This window comes from Cherax quadricarinatus, chromosome 46, assembly GCF_038502225.1.
Source record: "Cherax quadricarinatus isolate ZL_2023a chromosome 46, ASM3850222v1, whole genome shotgun sequence".
In the NCBI taxonomy this organism is placed as follows: Eukaryota; Metazoa; Arthropoda; class Malacostraca; order Decapoda; family Parastacidae; genus Cherax; species Cherax quadricarinatus.
The window spans coordinates 29,410,432-29,434,733 of NC_091337.1; the positions used below are offsets into that span (position 1 = coordinate 29,410,432).

Here is a 24,302-nt window from a genome sequence, read left to right on the forward strand (position 1 = left end):
AGGGCTGTCAGGGACACACAGGGTGGTGAAACAGAGGTCTGTCAGGGACACACTCAGGGTGGTGAAGCAGAGGGCAGTCAGGGACACACTCAGGGTGGTGAGGCAGAGGGCTGTCAGGGACACACTCAGGGTGGTGAGGCAGAGGGCTGTCAGGGACACACTCAGGGTGGTGAAGCAGATGGCTGTCAGGGACACACTCAGGGTGGTGAGGCAGAGGGCTGTCAGGTACACACTCAGGGTGGTGAGGTAGAGGGCAGTCAGGGACACACTCAGGATGGTGGGGCAGAGGGCTGTCAGGGACTCACTCAGGGTGGTGAGGCAGATGGCTGTCAGGGACACACTCATGTTGGTAAGGCAGGGGGCTGTCAGGGACACACTCAGGGTGGTGAGGCAGAGGGCTGTCAGGTACACACTCAGGGTAGTTAGGCAGATGGCTGTTAGGGACACACTCAGGGTGGTGAGGCAGAGGGCTGTCAGGGACACACTCAGGGTGGTGAGGCAGAGGGCTGTCAGGGACACACTCAGGGTGGTGAGGCAGAGGGCTGTCAGGGACACACTCAGGGTGGTGAGGCGGAGGGCTGTCAGGGACACACTCAGGGTGGTTAGGCAGATGGCTCTCAGGGACACACTCAGGGTGGTGAGGCAGAGGGCTGTCAGGGACACACTCAGGAAGGTGAGGCAGAGGGCTGTCAGCGACACACTCAGGGTGGCGAGGCAGAGGGCTGTCAGGGACACACTCAGGGTGGTGAGAGCAGAGGGCTCTCAGGGACACACTCAGGGTGGTGAGGCAGAGGGCTGTCAGGGACACACTCAGGTTGGTGAGGCAGAGGGCTGTAGGGACACTCTCAGGGTGGTGAGGCAGAGGGCTGTCAGGGACACACTCAGGGTGGTGAGGCAGAGGGCTGTCAGGGACACACTCAGGGTGGTGAGGCGGAGGGCTGTCAGGGACACACTCAGGGTGGTTAGGCAGATGGCTCTCAGGGACACACTCAGGGTGGTGAGGCAGAGGGCTGTCAGGGACACACTCAGGAAGGTGAGGCAGAGGGCTGTCAGCGACACACTCAGGGTGGCGAGGCAGAGGGCTGTCAGGGACACACTCAGGGTGGTGAGAGCAGAGGGCTCTCAGGGACACACTCAGGGTGGTGAGGCAGAGGGCTGTCAGGGACACACTCAGGTTGGTGAGGCAGAGGGCTGTAGGGACACTCTCAGGGTGGTGAGGCAGAGGGCTGCCAGGGACACACTCAGGGTGGTGAGGCAGAGGGCTGCCAGGGACACACTCAGGGTGGTGAGGCAGAGGGCTGTCAGGGACACAGTCAGGGTGGTGAAGCAGAGGGCTGTCAGGGACACACTCAGGGTGGTGAGGCAGAGGGCTGTCAGGTACACACTCAGGTTGGTGAAGCAGGGGGCTGTCAGGGACACACTCAGGATGGTGGGGCAGAGGGCTGTCAGGGAGAACACTCAGGGTGGTGAGGCAGGGGGCTGTCAGGGACACACTCAGGGTGGTGAGGCAGAGGGCTGTCAGGGACACACTCAGGGTGGTGACGCAAAGGGCTGTCAGGTACACACTCATGGTGGTGAGGCAGAGGGCTGTCAGGGACACACTCAGGGTGGTTAGGCAGATGGCTGTCAGGGACACACTCAGGGTGGTAAGGCAGAGGGCTGTCAGAGACACACTCAGGGTGGTGAGGCAGAGGGCTGTCAGGGACACACTCAGGGTGGTGAGGCAGAGGGCTGTCAGGGACACACTCAGGGTGGTGAGGCAGAGGGCTGTCAGGGACACACTCAGGGTGGTGAGGCAGAAGGCTGTCAGGGACACACTCAGGGTAGTGGGGCAGAGGGCTGTCAGGGACACACTCAGGGTGGTGAGGCAGAGGGCTGTCAGGGACACACTCAGGGTGGTGAGGCAGAGGGCTGTCAGGGACACACTCAGAGTGGTGAGGCAGAGGGCTGTCAGGGACACACTCAGGATGGTGGGGCAGAGGGCTGTCAGGGACACACTCAGGTTGGTGAGGCAGAGGGCTGTCAGGGACACACTCAGGGTGGTGATACAGAGGGCTGTCAGGGACACACTCAGGGTGGTGAGGCAGAGGGCTGTCAGGGACACACTCAGGGTGGTTAGGCAGATGGCTGTCAGGGACACACTCAGGGTGGTAAGGCAGAGGGCTGTCAGAGACACACTCAGGGTGGTGAGGCAGAGGGCTGTCAGGGACACACTCAGGGTGGTGAGGCAGAGGGCTGTCAGGGACACACTCAGGGTGGTGAGGCAGAGGGCTGTCAGGGACACACTCAGGGTGGTGAGGCAGAAGGCTGTCAATGACACACTCAGGGTAGTGGGGCAGAGGGCTGTCAGGGACACACTAAGGGTGGTGAGGCAGAGGGCTGTCAGGGACACACTCAGGGTGGTGAGGCAGAGGGCTGTCAGGGACACACTCAGAGTGGTGAGGCAGAGGGCTGTCAGGGACACACTTAGGTTGGTGAGGCAGAGGGCTGTCAGCGACACACTCAGGGTGGTGAAGCAGAGGGCTGTCAGGGACACACTTAGGGTGGTGAAGCAGAGGGCTGTCAGGGACACACTCAGGGTGGTGAGGCAGAAGGCTGTCAGGGACACACTCAGGGTGGTGGAGCAGAGGGCTGTCAGGGACACACTCAGGGTGGTGAGGCAGAGGGCTGTCAGGAACACACTCAGGGTGGTGAGGCAGAGGGCTGTCAGGGACACACTCAGGGTGGTGAGGCAGAGGGCTGTCAGGGACACACTCAGGGTGGTGACGCAGAGGGCTGTCAGATACACACTCAGGGTGGTGAGGCAGAGGGCTGTCAGGAACACACTCAGGGTGGTGAGGCAGAGGGCTGTCAGGGACACACTCAGGGTGGTGAGGCAGAGGGCTGTCAGGGACACACTCAGGGTGGTGAGGCAGAGGGCTGTCAGGGACACACTCAGGGTGGTGAGGCAGAGGGCTGTCAGGGACACACTCAGGTTGGTGAGGCAGAGGGCTGTCAGGAACACACTCAGGGTGGTGAGGCAGAGGGCTGTGAGGGACACACTCAGAGTGGTGAGGCAGAGGGCTGTCAGGGACACACTCAGGGTGGTGAGGCAGAGGGCTGTCAGGGACACACTCAGGGTGGTGAGGCAGAGGGCTGTCAGGGACACACTCAGGGTGGTGAGGCAGAGGGCTGTCAGGAACACTCTCAGGGTGGTGAGGCAGACGGCTGTCAGGGACACACTCAGGGTGGTGAGGCAGAGGGCTGTCAGGAACACACTCAGGGTGGTGAGGCAGACGGCTGTCAGGGACACACTCAGGGTGGTGAGGCAGAGGGCTGTCAGGAACACATTCAGGGTGGTGAGGCAGAGGACGGAAATGACGCCTCTGTTTTTTTCAGCTATTTTGCACTTGCATCCATATCTTCCATGTATATATATCTTCCATGTATATATATCTTCCATGAATGTATTATCATCCATGTATATACTGTCTTCCATGTATATATAATATCTTTCATTTATATATACTATCTTCCATGTATATATATATATATATATATATATATATATATATATATATATATATATATATATATATATATATATATATATAACTTGGTTGATATGCCTTCTCTTCTTAAGACTTTTAATATTAAAGTTGTATTCAAAAATCTTGATACAGTAAAAAAAACTTTTGATAAAGAATTCCCCCCAAAATGCTGATGTAATAAAGTTGGTAGAATTACCGACAATATGTAAAGTAAAAGGACACAAGTGCAACTAATGTGACATTTATTGTGGCAACGTTTCGCTCTCCAGGAGCTTTATCAAGCCATTACAAGTTGTGTACGAATGGTATATAATACCGACAAGATGAGATTAAGACACATGTGCAACATCTGGGTATCTTTACTGTAGACGTTTCGCCATCCAGTGGCTTTATCAATACAAATTCTAGGACATAACTTGAAGACAGTAGAACTATGTACAGAAGATGAGGTAATCAGTCCCTCAACCTAGGAGTAGGTGCAAAGAGCACCATAGTCGTGGAGATTCTGAAGCAGAAGAAAGGAGCCTGGCGCTTATATAGTAACGTCAGGTGTAGCAGACGAGGGCATATTCACTGGTAGGTGGGATTCCCCAGTGGAAGTAGGTCCTTCCCAAAGAGATGGGTTAGTAGTAGTAGTAGTTGTCGTAGTCGTGAAGGTTATGTACATGTTCTTAGAATTAAGATTCCATGATGTTGCAGTGTCTGACAAGTTGTGTACGAATGGTACATAATACCGACAAGATGGGATTAAGACACATGTGCAACATCTGGGTATCTTTATTGTAGACGTTTCGCCATCCAGTGGTTTTATCAATACAAATTCTAGGACATAACTTGAAGACAGTAGAACTATGTACAGAAGATGAGGTAATCAGTCCCTCAACCTAGGAGTAGGTGCAAAGAGCACCATAGTCGTGGAGATTCTGAAGCAGAAGAAAGGAGCCTGGCGCTTATATAGTAACGTCAGGTGTAGCAGACGAGGGCATATTCACTGGTAGGTGGGATTCCCCAGTGGAAGTAGGTCCTACTGTGTAGGCGAAACGTTTCGAAATAAAGATACCTAACTGTTGCATATGTGTCTTACCTAACAACCTGTCGGTATTTTATACCATTTTACTGTTCAATCTGTCAGACACTGCAACACAAGGGTATCTTGGTACAGACCTACAATCAACTTCGACAACCTCTACTAGTGAGAACGGCTGGATTTGAGAGGGACCTGACCTCCCTGCATCTGAGTTCTTACCTCTTCTAGTGACCTACGTCTCACCTCTTGGCGCTATATAAGGCTCCATCCTGTCACTTCATCTCCATATTGTTTCATACTATGGAACAATGCTCTTCTCCAGACTGAGGGACTGACCCCCTCAAAACTTTAAGGGTGATGGACTGATTACATCGTCTTCAAGTATCTTCTGCTTCTATCAACTTTTCTGTACTCGACTGAAGAAGCCTACTGTGTAGGCGAAACGTTTCGAAATAAAGATACCTAACCGTTGCATATGTGTCTTACCTAACAACCTGTCGGTATTTTATACCATTTTAATGTTCAATGTATATACCTTACATGTATACAGTGTTAAATTAGACACAAGTGCAACTCTTGGGTATCTTTATTGAGGAAACGTTTCGCCACTCAGTGGCTTCATCAGTCCATACAAAGGATAAACTTGAAGAACAGTAGGAGAATGAGGTAATCAGTCCCTCAACCTTGAGTCGATGTGGTCAGTCCATCAATCTTGAATAGAATCATTTTCCTCCTGTTCTTCAAGTTTATCCTTTGTATGGACTGATGAAGCCACTGTGTGGCGAAACGTTTCCTAAATAAAGATACACCCAAGAGTTGCACATGTGTCTAATTTATTAAACAACATGTCGGTTCTTTGAACCATTCGTCTACAATGTATACAGTGCCAGGTGTCTCGCACAAGAGAGTACCTGGAGCCTAATTACGGTGAGACGTTACCAGCAACTGACGTTATTTATTCTTTGTACATTTTCCAGCCGTGATATCTATGTTGCCTTGATCGCTCGTAGTATCACACAACACTATTATAGATTTTAGAGTATACATAATTGAAAGAGTATTATTTTTTTTTATTATCACACTGGCCGATTCCCACCAAGGCAGGGTGGCCCGAAAAAGAAAAACTTTCACCATCATTCACTCCATCACTGTCTTGCCAGAAGGGTGCTTTACACTACAGCTTTTAAACTGCAACATTAACACCCCTCCTTCAGAGTGCAGGCACTGTACTTCCCATCTCCATCGTTGAAGTTATTTCTCATGTTTTGAAAGTTTTCTTTATCTGCCCAGCCACTATTTTGGCATTTTCTTGCTCTACTGAACAGCCCTAAAAAATATTATAGGTTCAGTGAGACTGCCTATTTTGGGTATTTAAGGTTCATTTTCACTTGGTTTTAATCACGTCTATATATCTGCAATATGCCATCGTTAAAAACTACCTTATTTCCATTATCCTGTTGAAAACTTGATACCAGATGGTATCAATTTCATCTTTGTTACCTTACCTTTACCTTATACCTTTGATAAGTTTCGAGAGTCTTTCTATTCCCGGAGCCCGGCCATAGGAAAGGCTCGTTTGGTTTTAGCTTGGTTATACAGGCTGTTGCTACTGGAGGCCTGATGCCCCACATATCCATCACATCCTGGTTGATCTGACACCAGGTGAAGATACTTGCCAGTTTTCTCTTGAAGACGTCTATACTTGTTCCAGCATTGATTCTGGTAAGATATTGAATAATCTGAGGCCAACCGTACCCCTGTTTTTCACTGGATTTATTCTGCACTTCCTCCCATATCTCTCACTCCAGTATGTTATTATAGCAATGTGAATATTTGGGACCAGGCCCTCTAGTACTTTCCAGGTATATATTATCATGTATTTCTCTCTCCTCCGCACCCATGAATACTTATTTAAGAGTTTAAGGCGTTCCCGGTAATTTAAATTTTTTTTCTGGCTCTATGATATGAATAGAAAAAACAATCAAGGTGTCAGGACTGTGTCTTACTGTAAGTGACTTTGTTTACCTTGCCGAGACTGGACTTTGTTTTGTTTATTACCAAATTCGTGTTAAATTTGCAAGAAACCTCAAAATCCATTTCCCTTCTTTTCGTGATACACTGTGATACACCTCATTGATCATGATAAATTAGACACATGTGCAACATTTGGGTATCTTTAATGAGGAAACGTTTCGCCACACTGGCTTCATCAGTCCATACAAAGGAGAATGGTGAAGAACAGGAAGGGTTTGTTGTAATCAGTCCCTCAGCCTTGAGTCGATGTTATCAGTCCATCAATCGTGAAAAGAATACAGTATATATGCGAGGAAGTAGCTTATGTACTGTAGACAGGAGAGGTGCAGCAGTCGTAGATGGTGTCACATTTGACCAGTGTGGAAGTAGGTCGTGCCCAAGGGTTAGGCAAGTGAAGAATTCCCTGTATTATGATCCCAAGATGTTGCTGTGTATGCAGGAATGTAGATGAATGGTTCAGAGAATCATTTATCAACTTGTCGGTTCTCTGAGCTATTCATCTACACTCATTCATCATATTTGTGTAATGCCTTTGCAAAATAAGTGTAAGCTGCATCAGCATTTTTGTTTTCTTTCAAAGCCTCATTGATTATGCCATAATAATCTAATAAGACATATATGCAACAGTTAGATATCTTTATTTCGAAACGTGTCGCCTACACAGTAGGCTTCTTCAGTCGAGTACAAATTAGTTGGTAAAGCAGAAGAGATGTCAAGATGTAATCTGTCACATGATGTCGATAGATCCTTCTCCAACCCAACCCGTCTCTCCACAATTACTACTACTACTACTACTACTACTACTACTAATAATAATAATAATAATAATACCACTGCTAGTACTACCCAAGCGACACACCACCAGACTACTTCAACTACACATAATTGCTTTCTTAATTATTTCTGTATTAGAATAAATGTCCAGAACTGTACATAGGTGTTTTTTCCACACCTTGTCGGCATCACTAGACCATGTCTTAGAATTCCAGTATTTCGTCCTTTGCCTTCAAACGCTTTCACTTCCCTACCTACCTTACACAAAATAGCAATATATATATATATATATATATATATATATATATATATATATATATATATATATATATATATATATATATATATATATATATATATATAAACAACCATACTACCGAGGAACCCAGATTCCATACTCTTCCTGGAGGAGTAGCCAAGACCACCACATAGGCCCCTTGAAAAGCAACATCTTCTTAACTACCATGGTCATGTCTTCCATCAGACACGTCACCATGAATAAAGGTTGAGAGGAAAAATGGATAAAGACACAAATGCAGTATAACAATGTTCCTCCCACACAGTGGGCTTTATCAAATCACAAAGAGATGTATGGAAAAAGACACTTATCTACAGTTTAGGACATCGATTAGAGGAAACGTTTCGCCACGAGTGGCTTCCTCAGTGTTAATATAGAAGAGTATGAAGATTGAGGCACTTATGCAATATATGGGAATCTTTATTGAAGAAACGTTTAGCCACACAGTGGCTTCATCAGTCCAATACAAAGCAGAAATGTGTAAGGAGAGGAGGAGTTTGAGGTACTCAGTCCTTCAGCCTGGAATAGATGTATTCAGTCCATCATTCTTGTAGAAAGTACAGCATAGGGCCGGAGAAGTGGCTTATATACTGTACACAGGCGAGTGGAAGCAGGAGGAGGTGGGACCACAGTGGAACCATTCACTAGTGTAAGTAGGTCTTTGCCCAAAGGTTGGATAAGTAATGAAGAATTCCTTGTATCAAGATCCCATGTGATAAATGCTTTGAAAACCGATAAATTGAAGATTGAGACACTTCTGCAACATTTTCATTATTTATTAACACATCGGCCGATTCCCACCAAGGCAGGGTGGCCCGAAAAAGAAAAACTTTCATCATCATTCACTCCATCACTGTCTTGCCAGAGGGGTGCTTTACACTACAGTTATGAAACTGCAACATTAACACCCCTCCTTCAAAGTGCAGACACTCTACATCCCATCTCCAGGACTCAAGTTCGGCCTGCCGGTTTCCCTGAATCCCTTCATAATGTTACTTTGTTCACAGTCCAAGTCCCTCGCACAGAAAACCTCCTTTACCCCTTCCCTCCAACCTTTCCTAGGCCGGCCCCTACCCCGCCTTCCCGGCACTATAGATTTATACACTCTCGAAGTCATTCTATTTTGTTCCATTCTCTCTACATGTCTGAACCACATCAACAACCCATCCTCAGCCCTCTGGATAATAGTTTTGATAATCTCGCACCTCCTCCTAATTTCCAAGCCACGAATTCTCTGCATTATATTCACACCACACATTTCCCTCAGACATGACATCTCCACTGCCTCCACCTTCTCCTCGTTGCAACATTCATCACCCATGCTTCACACCCATATAGGAGTGTTGGTATAACTATACTCACATACATTCCCCTCATTGCTTCCATGGACAAAGTTCTTTGTCTCCACAGACTCCTAAGTACACCACTCACCTTTTTCCCCTCATCAATTCTGTGATTCACCTCATCCTTTATAGACCCATTTGCTGACAAGTCCACTCCTAAATATCTGAATACATTCACGTCCTCCATACTCTCTTCCTCCAATCTGATATCCAATCTTTTGTCACTTCATCTTTTTGTCATCCTCATAACCTTACTCTTTCCTATATTCACTTATAATTTTCTTCTTTTACATACCCTACCAAATTCATCCACCAACCTCTGCAACTTCTCTTCAGAATCTCCCAAAAGCACAGTGTCATCAACAAAGAGCAACTGTGAAAACTCCCACTTCGTGTTTGATTCTTTATCTTTTAACTCCACATCTCTTGCCAAGACCCTCGCATTCACTTCTCTTACAACCCCATCTATAAATATATTAAACAACCATGGTGACATCACACATCCTTGTCTAAGGCCTACTTTTACTTGGAAATAATCTCCCTCTCTCCTACATACTCTAACTTGAGCCTCACTATCCTCTTTAAAACTCTTCACTCCCTTCAGTAACCTACCTACTGTACCATACACCTGCAACATCTGCCACATTGCCCCCCCCCACCTATCCACGCTGTCATATGCCTTTTCCAAATCCACAAATGCCACGAAAACATAATCTAAATACTGTTCACCTATATATTTCACTGTAAATACCTGGTCTACACATCCCCCACCTTTCCTAAAGCCTCATTGTTCGTCTACTATCCTACTCTCTGTCTTACTCTTAATTCTTTCAATAGTAACTCTACCATACACTTTACCAGGTATGCTCAACAGACTTATTACCCTATAATTTTTGCACTATTTTTTTATTCCCTTTACCTTTATGCATGCTCTCTGCCAATACCTAGGTACTTTACCTTCTTCCATACATTTATTAAATAACAGTACCAACCACTCCAAAACTATATCCCCACCTGCTTTCAACATTTCTGTCTTTATGCAACATATAGGAATCTTTATTGAGGACTCCCATATGTTGCATAAGTGTCTTAATCTTCAACTTGTCACTTTTCAAAACCATTTATCACAGAAGAGTATACACAATACCATGTGGGGGATGTGACAAAATATATGTGGGGAAAACTTGGTAACAGCGTGGGCTGTTACCAAGCACCATGGCTTGTTGTAGTATTATAGAATCTCAGGTTCAAGTGTTGAAGAAGGAGATTCTACTTCTACAGGAGGAAAATAGGAGGCCGAAGCTTCGCGTAGATGAGTTTGGGAGCGTGTGAGAAGGATTTAGCTGATAAGGAAGGAATGGTCACAAGCAGTGATAGTGTCAGCCACTTTAAGTGGCAAGTGGTTCACAGTTCAGGAAGAAGGAAGATGAGAGTTAATAGAGAAGATGCGAAGGTAGGAAATCGATTCTCTGTTCTCCAAGATGAGTGTACTTCAGTGGTTAGTGAGGTTGAAGGTACCACTAATTCCCCTGCTAATCAAGGTAAAAATAGTTTAATAGTAGGCGATTCTCAGGTAAGTTATATGGACCATGCATTTTGTAACAGAGACAGAAAGGTCAGACAGAGAGTGTGTCTTCCTGGAGCTGGTGTTGGTGACATAGTCAGCAGGTTGGATAATATTCTGGCAGGTAATGGGAACAAGCCCATTATCTGTCTTAGTGCTGGGGGTAATGACATTGGGAAGGGCAGGAGAGAGGAGCTGCTGGATAAGTACATGTTAGCCATAGAAGTAGTTAAGTCAAGGGAGAGATCCCAGTCATATGTAGCATCTTGCCTAGAAAGGGAGTGGGCAATGAATGGATGTCTAGGGCAATTGGTATAAATTTCTGGCTAGACAGGTACTGCAAGGAACTTGCAATCCCATTCATTAATAACTGGGACCTATTCTTTGGCAAGTATGATATGTATGCAAGGGATGGGGTTCATCTCTCTGGAGATGGAGTGGTTGCATTAGCCAATTCAACTGAGAGGGTACTTGATGACTTGTCTATGAATTTAAACTGATAGATTATAGAGGTATGAGCATTTGTGGGAAACAATCAGGCTGCAGCATTAGGGTTAAAAACAGCAGTTATTACCGGGATACCTCAGGGATATGTTTAAAAGACAATATTCAAAATGAAGTTGCTAGTAATGGCAAATCAATTGACCAACAAACAAAGAGGGATAGTAGAGGGCAACGAGTGACTAGCTCCCTTAAGGTTTACTATACAAATAGTAGGAGTCTAAGAAATAAGATAGATGAGCTAAGATTACTTGCAAGTGAAGGTAACATAGACAAATGCCTTCTGAATGCAACATACAGGGTTATAAACTATTCCACACTGATAGGGTCAACAGGAAGGGTGGTGGAGTGGCGATGTACGCCAGAGAAAATTTAAATTGTTGTCTTAGACATGATATAAGATTAGAAACATCGAACACAGAATCTGTTTGGCTACAGTTTCTCGAGGGACGTGACAAATTAATTTTGGGTGTGATTTAAAGGCCCCCAAACCTTGATATGGAGGGCAGTAAGCTGTTATGGGACGAAATTCATAAGGCATTTAAATATGAAAATGTTTTGATAATGGGAGATTTTAACTTTAGACAAATTGAACAATATGACATGTGACTTTCTTGATATGATTCTAGTGACTTTCTTGATACGGTTCAGGATTGCCTTTTAGAACAGGTTGTGACAGAACCATCTAGAGGAAATAATCTGCTTGACTTGGTTCTTGCCAACAAAAATTCACTAATTAATAATCTTGAGGTTAATGATGAGCTTGGGGAAAATGATCACAAATCATTTAGTTTCAATATATCATGGAATTACCCAAATAACTCCAGTCAAATCTCTGTCCCAGATTTTCGCTTGGCCGACTTCATGGGACTGGAAAATTCCGTGGGTGGGCTAAATTTGGATGACCTGACTATGGGTCAGGTAGGTGATCTTGGTTGCCAATATGACATCTTTCATAGCATAGTTCAAGCTGCCCAGATAACTTTTGTTCCGAGTAGGGAAATTAGATCTAACAAAAATGATCCCAAATGGATGAACAATAGATTAAAACATCTCATTGGTCAAAAGAGAGGCATATATAGGCGTATCAAAAGAGGAGATGGGCAGTTAAGAAATCAATATATTCAATTAAAGAGAGAAAGGAATAAGAAAAGCAAAAATGGATTATGAGGCTAAGGTCGCAAGGGATTCAAAGACTAACCCGAAAGGGTTCTTTCAGGTATACAGAAGTAAGATTAGGGACAAGATTGGCCCACTTAAGAGTAACTCTGGTCAGATCACTGACAGTGATAAGGATATGTGTGAAATTCTTAATGCCTACTTCCTCTCAGTTTTCACCCTGGAAAATACTAGCGATATTCCTGAAATAATAGATTATGTAGAACAGGATGATAATAAACTATGTACGATTGCGGTAGTGACATGGTCCTCAGACAAATAGAGAAACTAAAACCTAACAAATCCCCAGGCCCTTATTAACTGGCATAGTGCCTGATAAGTGGAAAATGGCAAATGTAATACCTATTTACAAGGCAGGTGACAGGTCCTTGGCTTCGAACTATAGACCAATAAGCCTTACCTCCATAGTGGGAAAATTTATGGAATCAATAATTGCCGAAGCAATTCGTAGCCATCTTGACAAGCACAGATTGATTATTGAATCTCAACACGGTTTTACAAAGGGGCGTTCCTGTCTTACGAATTTGCTAACTTTTCTCACTAAGGTGTTTGAGGAGGTAGATCATGGTAATGAATATGATATTGTGTATATGGACTTCAGTAAGGCTTTCGATAGAGTTCCACATCAGAGGCTATTGAGGAAACTTAAGGCACATGGAATAGGAGAAATTTTTTCCTGGGTAGAGGCATGGCTGACAAATAGACAGCAGAGAGTTTGCATAAATGGAGAGAAATCAGAATGGGGCACGTCACAAGCCGTGTTCCTCAGGGGTCAGTGTTGGGCCCGTTGTTGTTCACAATTTACATAAACGACATAGATGAGGGAATAAATAGTGACATAAGCAAATTTGCTGATGACACCAAAAAATGCTGTCCAATTTATTCTAATGAGGACAGTAGAGTACTCCAGGATGATTTGAATAGACTGATGCAATGGTCGGAGAAGTTGCAGATGCAGTTTAATATTGACAAATGCAAAGTTCTAAATGTTGGACAGTTAAATAACCATGCAACATATAAACTAAATAATGTAGATCTTAATACTACTGATTGCGAAAAGGATTTAGGAATTCTGTTTAGCAGTAATCTAAAACCAAGAGAACAGTGCATTAGTGTTCGCAATAAAGCTAACAGAATTCTTCGCTTCATATCTAGAAGTATAAATAACAGAAGTCCTCAGGTTGTTCTTCAACTCTATATAAGAACATAAGAACATAAGAACGAAGGAACACTGCAGAAGGCCTACTGGCCCATGCGAGGCAGGTCCAAGTCTCCTACCGGCTTAAGCCAATGCACCCAACCTAGTCAGGTCAGGTCACATTGACTTAAGGGAGGAACACGGCAACCGACCTGTTAGCACAAGCTATCAGGTCTAACTCACACCCACCCACATCCACTCATGTATTTATCCAACCTATTTTTAAAGCTACACAACGTTCTGGCCTCTATAACGGTACATGGGAGTTTGTTCCACTCATCCACAACTCTATTACCAAACCAGTACTTTCCTATATCCTTCCTGAATCCGAATTTTTCCAACTTAAAACCATTGCTGCGAGTCCTGTCTAGGCTAAATATTTTCAGCACACTATTTACATCCCCTTTATTTATTCCTGTCTTCCATTTATACACCTCAATCATATCCCCCCTAATTCTACGTCTTTCTAGAGAGTGCAGTTTCAGGGCCCTTAGTCTATCCTCATAGGGAAGGTTTCTGATACATGGGATCATTTTTGTCATCCTCCTTTGTACATTTTCCAGAGAATTTATATCCATTCTGTAATACGGTGACCAAAACTGTGCAGCATAATCTAAATGAGGCCTAACCAAGGATGTATAGAGTTGATGAACAACCTGAGGACTCCTATTATTTATGCTTCTTGATATGAAGCCAAGGATTCTATTAGCTTTATTGCGAACACTTATGCACTGTTGTCTTGGTTTCAGATTACTGCTAACCAGAACTCCTAAATCTTTTTCGCAATCCGTAATATTAAGATCTACATTATTTAGTTTATATGTGGCATGGTTATTGTCCTGTCCAACATTTAGAACTTTGCATTTGTCTATATTAAACTGCATCTGCCACTTCTCCGACCACTGCATCAGTCTATTCAAATCTTCCTGGAGTGCTCGAATGTCCTCGTCAGAATGAATTCGACGGCCTATTTTGGTGTCATCGGCAAACTTGCCGATGTCGCTCTTTATGCCCTCATCTATGTCGTTTATGTAGATTGTGAACAGCAGGGGGCCCAACACTGACCCCTGTGGAACACCGCTCGTGACGCTTCCCCACTCTGATTTCTCCCCATTTATGCAAACTCTCTGCTGCCTATTTGTCAACCATGCCTCTATCCAGGAAAAAATTTCTCCTCCTATTCCATGTGCTTTAATTTTCCTCAATAGTCTCTGATGTGGGACCCTGTCAAAAGCCTTACTGAAGTCCATATACACAATATCATATTCATTACCATGATCTACCTCCTCAAATACCTTAGTGAAAAAAGTTAATAAATTCGTAAGGCAGGAACGCCCCTTTGTAAAACCATGCTGAGATTCGTTGATTAATTTATGCTTTTCAAGGTGGCTACGAACTGCCTCGGCAATTATTGATTCCATAAATTTTCCCACTATGGAGGTTAGGCTTATTGGTCTATAGTTCGAAGCTAAGGACCTGTCACCTGTTTTGAAAATAGGTATCACATTTGTCATTTTCCACTTATCTGGCACCATGCCAGTTTGTAGTGATATGTTGAAAAGATTAGCCAAAGGTGTGCTAAGCTCCTCTTTACATTCCTTTAGAACCCTTGCATACAGTTCATCAGGGCCTGGGGATTTGTTAGGTTTTAATTTATCTATTTGCCTAAGGACCATGTCACTTGTGACCCTAATAGTGCACAGTTTATTATCGTCCTGTTCTACATAATTTATCATTGTTGGAATATCGCTGGTATCCTCCTGTGTAAAAACTGAGAGGAAGTATGTGTTAAAAATTCTACACATTTCCTTATCACTGTCAGTGAGCTGACCCGAGGAACTTTTGAGTGGGCCTATCTTGTCCCTGATCTTACTTCTGTATACCTGAAAGAATCCTTTTGGGTTAGTCTTCGATTCTTTTGCAACTTTAACCTCATAATCTCTTTTTGCTTTTCTAATTCCCTTTTTTATTTCTCTCTTTAACTGAATATATCGATTTCTTAATTGCCCCTCTCCTCTTTTGATTTGCCTATATATGCCTCTCTTTTGACCAATCAGATATTTTAATCTATTGGTCATCCATTTAGGATCATTTTTGTTTGATCTGATTTCCCTATTTGGAACATAATTTGACTGAGCAGCTAGAACTATGCCCTGGAAAGCATCATATCGGCAACCATCACCACCTACCTGACCCTTAGTCAGGTCATTCCAGTTCAGCCCACCTAAGTAATTTTTCAGTCCTATGAAATCAGCCAAGCGAAAGTCAGGGACGGAGACTTGATTGCCATTATTAGGGGAATTCCATGATATATTAAAACTGAGTGATTTGTGATCACTCTCCCCAAGCTCATCATTAACCTCAAGATTATTAATTAGTGTTTCCCTACTGGCAAGAACCAAGTCAAGGAGGTTATTTCCCCTAGTTGGCTCTGTCACAAACTGTTTTAAAAAACAATCCTGGATCGTATCAAGAAAGTCACCCGACTCTAAATTTCCTGTCAAATTGCTCCAGTCAATCTGTCTATAGTTGAAATCTCCCATTAGCACAACATTTTCGTATGTAGATGCCTTACGAATTTCGTCCCATAGAAGTTTACTGCACTCCCTATCAAGATTTGGGGCCCTGTAAATCACACCCAAAATTAGTTTTTCTCGGCCCTCGAGAAGCTGTAACCAAACATATTCAGTGGCTGACGCTTCTAATTTCATATCTTGTCTAACACAACAATTTAAATTGTCTCTGACATACATCGCTACTCCACCACCTTTCCTGTTGACCCTGTCAGTGTGGAATAATTTATAGCCTTGTATGTGACATTCAGAGGGCATCTCTCTATCTTTCAGATTGAGCCAGGTCTCTGTTATAGCAATAATATCTATGTTTCCTGCACTTGCAATTAATCTTAGCTCATCTATCTTATTTCTAACACTCCTGCTATTAGTATAGTAAACCTTAAGGGAGCTAGTCCCTTGCTGCCCTCTGCTGTCCCCCTTTGTTTGCTGACCTGTTCTATTGTCTTTATTTATAACTTCATGCTGAATGCCTTTTATACATTTACTGTTTCCAACCCTAGTGTTGCAACCTGCTTGTTTCCCACACACACCCATACCTCTATCTTCCATCAGTTTAAAATCATAGGCATTTCACCAATGGCCTTCTCAATCGAGTCTGCAAGTGCTACCACCCCTGACCCAGAGAGATGTACCCCATCCCTTGCATACATATCATGTTTGCCATAAAAGTTGTTCCAGTTGTCAATGAATGGGATTGCAAGTTCCTTGCAGTATCTGTCTAGCCAGCAATTTACACCAATTGCCCTAGACAACCATTCATTTCCTACTCCCCTTCTAGGCAAGATGCTACATATGATTGGGATCCCTCCCTTAGACTTAATGAAATCTATAGCTGACCTGTACTTATCTAGCAGCTCTTCTCTCCTACCCTTCCCAATATCATTTCCACCAGCACTGAGACAGATAATGGGCTTGTTCCCATTACCTGACATGATATTATCCAGCCTGTTGACAATGTCCCCAACACCAGCTCCAGGGAAGCACACTCTATCTCTCATCTTCTTATTCCTATTACAAAAAGCACGGTCAATATATCTTACCTGAGAGTCACCAACCACAAGAATGCGCTTACCTTCATTAGCAGGGGCAGTAGTACCCTTACCTTCACTGGCCACTGAAGTACATTCATCCTGGAGAACAGAGAAGCGATTTCCTACCTTCAGATCTTCACTCTTAACTTTCCTTATTCTGATGCGCCTCCCATTACTGTGAACAACTCGCCACTTGTAGCAGGTGCTGGGCTGCACCTCACTGCTGGTAGCCGTTGCTACCTCCCCAACTACAGCCTCCTTACAGCGAGAGACAGACTGCACCTTACTGCTAGAAGTCTCATTCCCCACAACTCCAGCCACCTCACACTCTCTCCCAGACCCATTGAGGTGGACCTTCAGCCTCCTAATCTCCTCCTGGAGAAGCAAGACCTCCTCCTTCAACTCTCCAACCTCAGTTTTTAAAACACTGCAGAAGCAAGCCATGCTTTGTAACCGTCCACGCTAATCCCCAAAGCAGCTCAGGGTCTGTGACCTCACGTGACGACTGACCACTGACCACTCCACTGACCACTGACCACTCCATATCGTTGGTTAGGCCTCATTTAGACTATGCTGCTCAATTCCGGTCACCGTATTAAAGAATGAATATAAATGTTCTGGAAAACGTACAGAGGAGGATGACAAAGATGATCTTATGTATCAGAAATCTTCCCTGTGAGGATAGACTGAGGGCCCTGAATCTGCACTCTATCGAAAGGCGTAGAATTAGGGGGGATATGATCGAGGTGAATAAATGAAAAACAGGAATAAATAAAGGGGATGTAAATAGCATGCTGAAAATTTCCAGCCAAGACAGGACTCGCAGCAATGGTTTCTAGTTGGAAAAATTCAGATTCAGGAAGGATATAGGAAAGCACTGGTTTGGTAATAGAGTTGTGGATGAGTGGAACAAACTCCAGAGTACAGTTATTCAGGCTAAAACGTTGTGTAGTTTTAAAAATATGTTAGATAAATACATGAGTGGGTGTGGGTGGGTGTGAGTTGCACCTGACTAGCTTGTGCTGCTGGGTCTGGTGCAGTGCTCCATCCTTGAGTGGAGATCAGACTGGGTGGATAATTGGGCTAATCCGGGGGGGAGTCATTGATCTAATCCGGGGGGGGGGCATGGACCTGCTCCGCATGGGTCAGTAGGCCTGTTGCAGTGTTCCTTCTTTCTTATGTTCTTATGTTCTTAACTCAAGAACACCTGCCACCGTGATGACAGCAAAATTCCTTCTGCAAATCATTAAGACAATAGAATACGTTTATTTGGATTTCAGTAAGGCTTTCGATTGAGTACCACACACAAAAGACATGAAAAAAGTGGCAGCTTATTGGATAGGAGGCAAAATTATGTCAAGAATCAAATTATGGCTGACCAGTGGAAAGTAGTGGTTGCATAACCGAGGTGAAGTAAGAATGAGAGCCATTCACAAGTGGCGTTCTACAAGGATCAGTTTTAAGGCTATTGTTCACAGTTTTCATTAAAGACCTGATGGAAGTGGTACGGTGATACCAAGAATTTATAGGCAAAAGATTTGTTTGCAAATGTTCACCAAACTTGGTTTTTTTTTTCGTCCTAATAAAGAGACAACTAAGAAACGAATATACAAAGTTGATAAGACACAGGTGCACAAGTTGGGTAACTTTATTATTCAAACATTTCGCCTACCCAGTAGGCGTCTTCAGACAAATACAGAGAATGGATTGAAGTCAGCAGAAGTGACGAGGTAATGATGCATATGTCGTGCCGAATAGGTAAAACTGGTCAATTAGCAAGAACTCCTTTTAAATTAAGTCCTTTCTAACGAAAAGTTCTTATACGTTTAAAGATGTATATATTTTTCATTTATATTAAGGTAAAAATTAAAATTTCGTGCCAAAAGAACCTTAGAAAACTTACCTAACTTTATTATAACAAGCTCAATTTAATTTAGCCTAATCCAAGTAAATACTATTTTAGATAGTATTAATGTGGGTAGAATTACCAACAATATATTAGGTAAATGGACACAAGTGCAACTAATGTGACATTTTATTGTGGCAACGTTTCGCTCTCCAGGAGCTTTGTCAAGCCGTTACGACTTGACAAAGCTCCTGGAGAGCGAAACGTTGACACGTTAAGACACATGTGCAACATCTGGATATCTTTATTGTAGACGTTTCGCCATCCAGTGGCTTTATCAATACAGATTCTAGGACATAATAGGAAGACAGTAGAACTATATACAAAAGATGAGGTAATCAGTCCCTCGGCCTTGGAGTTAGTGTTCACAGCATCGTGGTGGAGGAGAATCTGGAGCAAAGGCAAGAAGACTGACGTTTATATAGGCGTCAGTGGAAGGGACGGGCAGCAGACGAGGGCAGTCACTGGTAGGCGGGATTCCCCAGTGGAAGTAGGTCCTTCCCAAAGAGATGGGTTAGTTGCAGCAGCCGTGAAGAAGGTCTTGTAGATGTCCTCTGAACCAAGATTCCATGATGTTGCAGTGTCTGACAAGTTGTGCAAGAAAGGTATAAAATACCGACAATATGAAAGTTAAGACACATGTGCAACATCTGGATATCTTTATTGTAGACGTTTCGCCATCCAGTGGCTTTATCAATACAGATTCTAGGACATAATAGGAAGACAGTAGAACTATATACAAAAGATGAGGTAATCAGTCCCTCGGCCTTGGAGTTAGTGTTCACAGCATCGTGGTGGAGGAGAATCTGGAGCAAAGGCAAGAAGACTGACGTTTATATAGGCGTCAGTGGAAGGGACGGGCAGCAGACGAGGGCAGTCACTGGTAGGCGGGATTCCCCAGTGGAAGTAGGTCCTTCCCAAAGAGATGGGTTAAAGATATCCAGATGTTGCACATGTGTCTTAACTTTCATATTGTCGGTATTTTATACCTTTCTTACACAACTTGTCAGACACTGCAACATCATGGAATCTTGGTTCAGAGGACATCTACAAGACCTTCTTCACGGCTACTGCAACTAACCCATCTCTTTGGGAAGGACCTACTTCCACTGGGGAATCCCGCCTACCAGTGACTGCCCTCGTCTGCTGCCCGTCCCTTCCACTGACGCCTATATAAACGTCAGTCTTCTTGCCTTTGCTCCAGATTCTCCTCCACCACGATGCTGTGAACACTAACTCCAAGGCCGAGGGACTGATTACCTCATCTTTTGTATATAGTTCTACTGTCTTCCTATTATGTCCTAGAATCTGTATTGATAAAGCCACTGGATGGCGAAACGTCTACAATAAAGATATCCAGATGTTGCACATGTGTCTTAACTTTCACACCTGACCAATGTTGTATACGTGTCTTATCAACTTGTTGTATACCACTTGAACCATTCATCTACAAACCACTTACGTGAAACTTCCCTGACACTGAATAACGACGGTATCTTTTGCTAATAAGTGGTCAGCATAACCTACTTCCACTAGTGGGTCCAGCTCATTGTTAAATTAGACACATCTATGTGAATATACAATCCTGACAAGTAGATCAGACATATGTGCAACAGTTCCAAAACGTTTCGCCTACAGAGTAGACTTCAGTCGAATACACAGGAGGCAACATCTCACCTGACTCTACTATAAGACTGATCATCTTACACCTAGGGTGAGGGACAGTTTAAACGAAGGTATATCCTCACTTGGTCTACTTTGTTTCACCATCGCTGATGTGTGTTTCTCCTCTCTGTGTTCGACTCATGAAACCTGCAGTGCAGGAGACACTCTTCATCCATGAGGTTTCCTAGTGTTGTACATGTCTTTTGATACTAAGTCATTTCAGAAAGCACTTAATTTTATATGAGTTCTTGACCAGTTTTACCTATTCGGCATATATATATATATATATAAATATATATATATATATATATATATATATATATATATATATATATATATATATATATATATATATATATTAATGTCGTGCCGAATAGGCAGAACTTGCGATCTTGGCTTAAATAGCAACGCTCATCTTGCCATATAGGACAAGTGAAAATTTGTGTATGCAATAATTTCGCCAAAATCATTCTGAACCTAACGAAAAAAAAATATTTGATTTTGTTTGTTTAGTACTAAATTATTGTAAACGTATTTAAAATATATTTAGTTGGGTTAGGCTAAAATAAATTTCTCTTGTTTTAATAAGGTTAGGTAAGTTTTCTAAGATTCTTTTGGTGCAAAATTATTTTTTTTACATTAACATTAATGAAAAAAATATATCTTTAAACGTATAAGAGAAAATTTCAGAAAGGACTTAATTTTAAATGAGTTCTTACTAACTGACCAGTTTTACATATTCGGCACGACATACACACACACACACACACACACACACACACACACACACACACACACACACATACACACACACACATATATATATATATATATATATATATATATATATATATATATATATATATATATATATATATATATATATATATATATATATATATACATACATAAGGATTAATTTGAATATTAGAAGGACTTGCATGCAGAAAACTATTGCCTGATGTGCAATTTATGGCAAAGAAACCTAGTTGTAATGGAAGCAATAACAGCGATTAAGGTCACCTAGGCTGTGTTGTAGAGTCATGACCTACCTGTTGCTGTGGATATTAATGACTGCTAGGGCCATGTAGTGAGTGTTGTGGGGTAATAACCTACCTGCTGGTATGGATATTGTCGATGATTAGGGTCATTTGAGCAGTGTTGCGGGAGATCTTGACCTCGTGCCAGAAGAGGTCATCAAGACGCAGACGAGGCGGTGAGGAGAGCTCAGACTCTCCCGCTCCCAGGTTGATGCGCACCTACACAATAAACACATCCTTAACAACAATGTTTAAATCATTCTCTTCTCTTCTTGAAAACAGATATTGGCAAATATTTATATAACTGTACTGCAAAAAAAGAATAAAATATATTTGAAGTCTAAAAACATAATGATTAACTGATTATATATATATATATATATATATATATATATATATATATATATATATATATATATATATATATATATATATATATATATATATATTATATAATATATATATATATATATAGTGTGTATGTGAGTCTGCTCACCTAGTTGTACTCACCTAGTTGTGGTTGAGGGGTCGAGTCACAGCTCCTGGCCCCGCTTCTTCAACTGGCCACTACTCAGTCACTCTTCCCGTTCCGTGAACTTTATCATATCTCTTCTTAAAGCTATGTATGGATCCTGCCTCCACTACATCACTACGAAGGCTATTCCACTTTCTAACAACTCTGTGACTGAAGAAATATTTCCTTACATCTCTGTGGTTCATCTGAGTCTTCAACTTCCAACTGTGTCCCCTTGTTGCTGTGTCCCATCGCTGGAACATCCAGTCTCTGTCCACCTTTTCTATACCTCTCAATATTTTATGTGTGGTTATCATATTTCCCCTATCTCTCCTGTCTTCCAGTGACGTCAGGTCTATTTCCCTTAGCCTCTTCTAGTAGGACATATCCATTAGCTCTGGGACTAGTCTGGCTGCAAACATTTGCTCTTTATCTAGCTTCCTTACATGCTTGGCTAGGTGAGGGTTCCAAACTGGCGCTGCATATTCCAATATGGGCCTAACGTACACACTGTACAGGGTCCTGAATGAGTCCTTATTTAGATGTCGGAATGCTGTTCTTAGGTTTGCCAGGCACCAGTATGCTGCAGCAGGTATTTGGTTGATGTGCGCCTCAGGAGATGTGCCTGGTGTTATACTCACACCAAGATCCTTTTCCTTGAGTGAGGTTTGTAGGCTCTGGCCCGCTAGATTGTACTCCGTCTGTGGTCTTCTTTGCCCTTCCCCAATCTTCATGACTTTGCACTTAGTGGGGTTAAACTCCAGGATCTAGTTTCTGGACTAGTCCTGCAGTCTGTCCAGATCCCTCTGTAGTTCTGCCTGGTCCTCGTCCGATTTAATTCTTCTCATCGTCTTCACATCATCTGCAAGCAGAGACACTTCGGATTCTATTCCTTCCATCATGTCATTCACAAACACCAGAAACAGCAGCGGACCTAGGACCCCTGTGGCACCCCACTCGTTACAGACTCCCACTCTGACTCCTCGCCAAGTACCATGACTCGCTATTGTCTACCTGACAGGTATACCCTGATCCATTTTAGTGCCTTCCTTGCTATCCCTGCTTGGTCCTCCAGCTTCTGCACTAATTTCTTGTGTGGAACTGTGTCAAACGCCTTCTTACAGCTCAAGAAAATGCAATCTACCCACGCCTCTCTCTTGTCTTATAACCGTCACCCTGTCATATAATTCCAGTAGGTTTGCGACAGGATTTCCCGTCCCTGAAACCATGCTGGCTGTCGTTGATAAGATCATTCTTTTCTAGGTGTGTGTTTTGCATGTGTACTCACCTAATTGTACTCACCTAATTGTGGTTGGTAGGATAAGTAAAAGAAGGAATTAAAAGTGTAGGAAAGAGTAAGGTGATGAGGATAACCAAAAACTTAGGTAACGGAAGATTGGATATCAGATTGGAGGGAGAGAGTATGGGTCAGGTGAATGTATTCAGATATTTCGGAGTGGACGTCAGCAGATGGGTCTATGAAAGATGAGGTGAATCACAGAATCGATGAGGGGAAAAAGGTGAGTGGTGCACTGAGGAGTCTGTGGAGACAAAGAACTTTGTCCATGAAAGCAAAGTGGAGAATGTATGAGAGTATAATTATACCAATGCATGGGTGTGAGGCATGGGCAGTGATTGTTTCAACAAAGAGAAAGCTGGAGGCAGTGGAGATGTCGTGTCTGAGGGCAATGTGTGGTGCGAATATAATGAAGAGAATCCGCAGTTTGGAGATTAGGAAGAGATGTGGGATTATAAAAACTGTTATCCTGAGGGCTGAGGAGGGATTATTGAGATAGTTTGGACATGTAGAGAGGCTGGAACGAAATAGAATGACTTCGAGAGTGTATAAATCTGTAGTGGAGGGAAGGCGGGGTAGGGGTCGGCCTAGGAAAGGTTAGAGGGAAGGGGTAAAGGAGGTTTTCTGTGCGAGGGACTTGGATTTCCAGCAAGCTTGTGTGAGCGTGTTAGATAGGAGCAAATGGAGACTAATGGTTTTTAGGGCTTGATGCACTGTTGGAGAGTGAGCAAGGTAACATTTATGATGGGATTCAGGGAAACCGTCAGGCCGGACTTGAGTCCTGGAGATGGGATGTAGAGTGTCTGCACTCTGAAGGAGGGGTGT

General features: G+C 43.2%; 1 protein-coding gene across 1 annotated transcript in view; it reads right to left on the minus strand.

The window, feature by feature from the left end:
* The window catches only part of LOC128696630 (chondroitin sulfate proteoglycan 4), an 873,169-nt gene that overhangs the window by 355,024 nt on the left and 493,843 nt on the right, over window positions 1-24,302 (minus strand). The window contains exon 3 of the mRNA XM_053787941.2: window positions 21,743-21,885. Within this exon, the coding sequence (XP_053643916.2) occupies window positions 21,743-21,885 (143 nt within the window). The remainder of the gene's footprint in view (window positions 1-21,742; window positions 21,886-24,302) is intronic.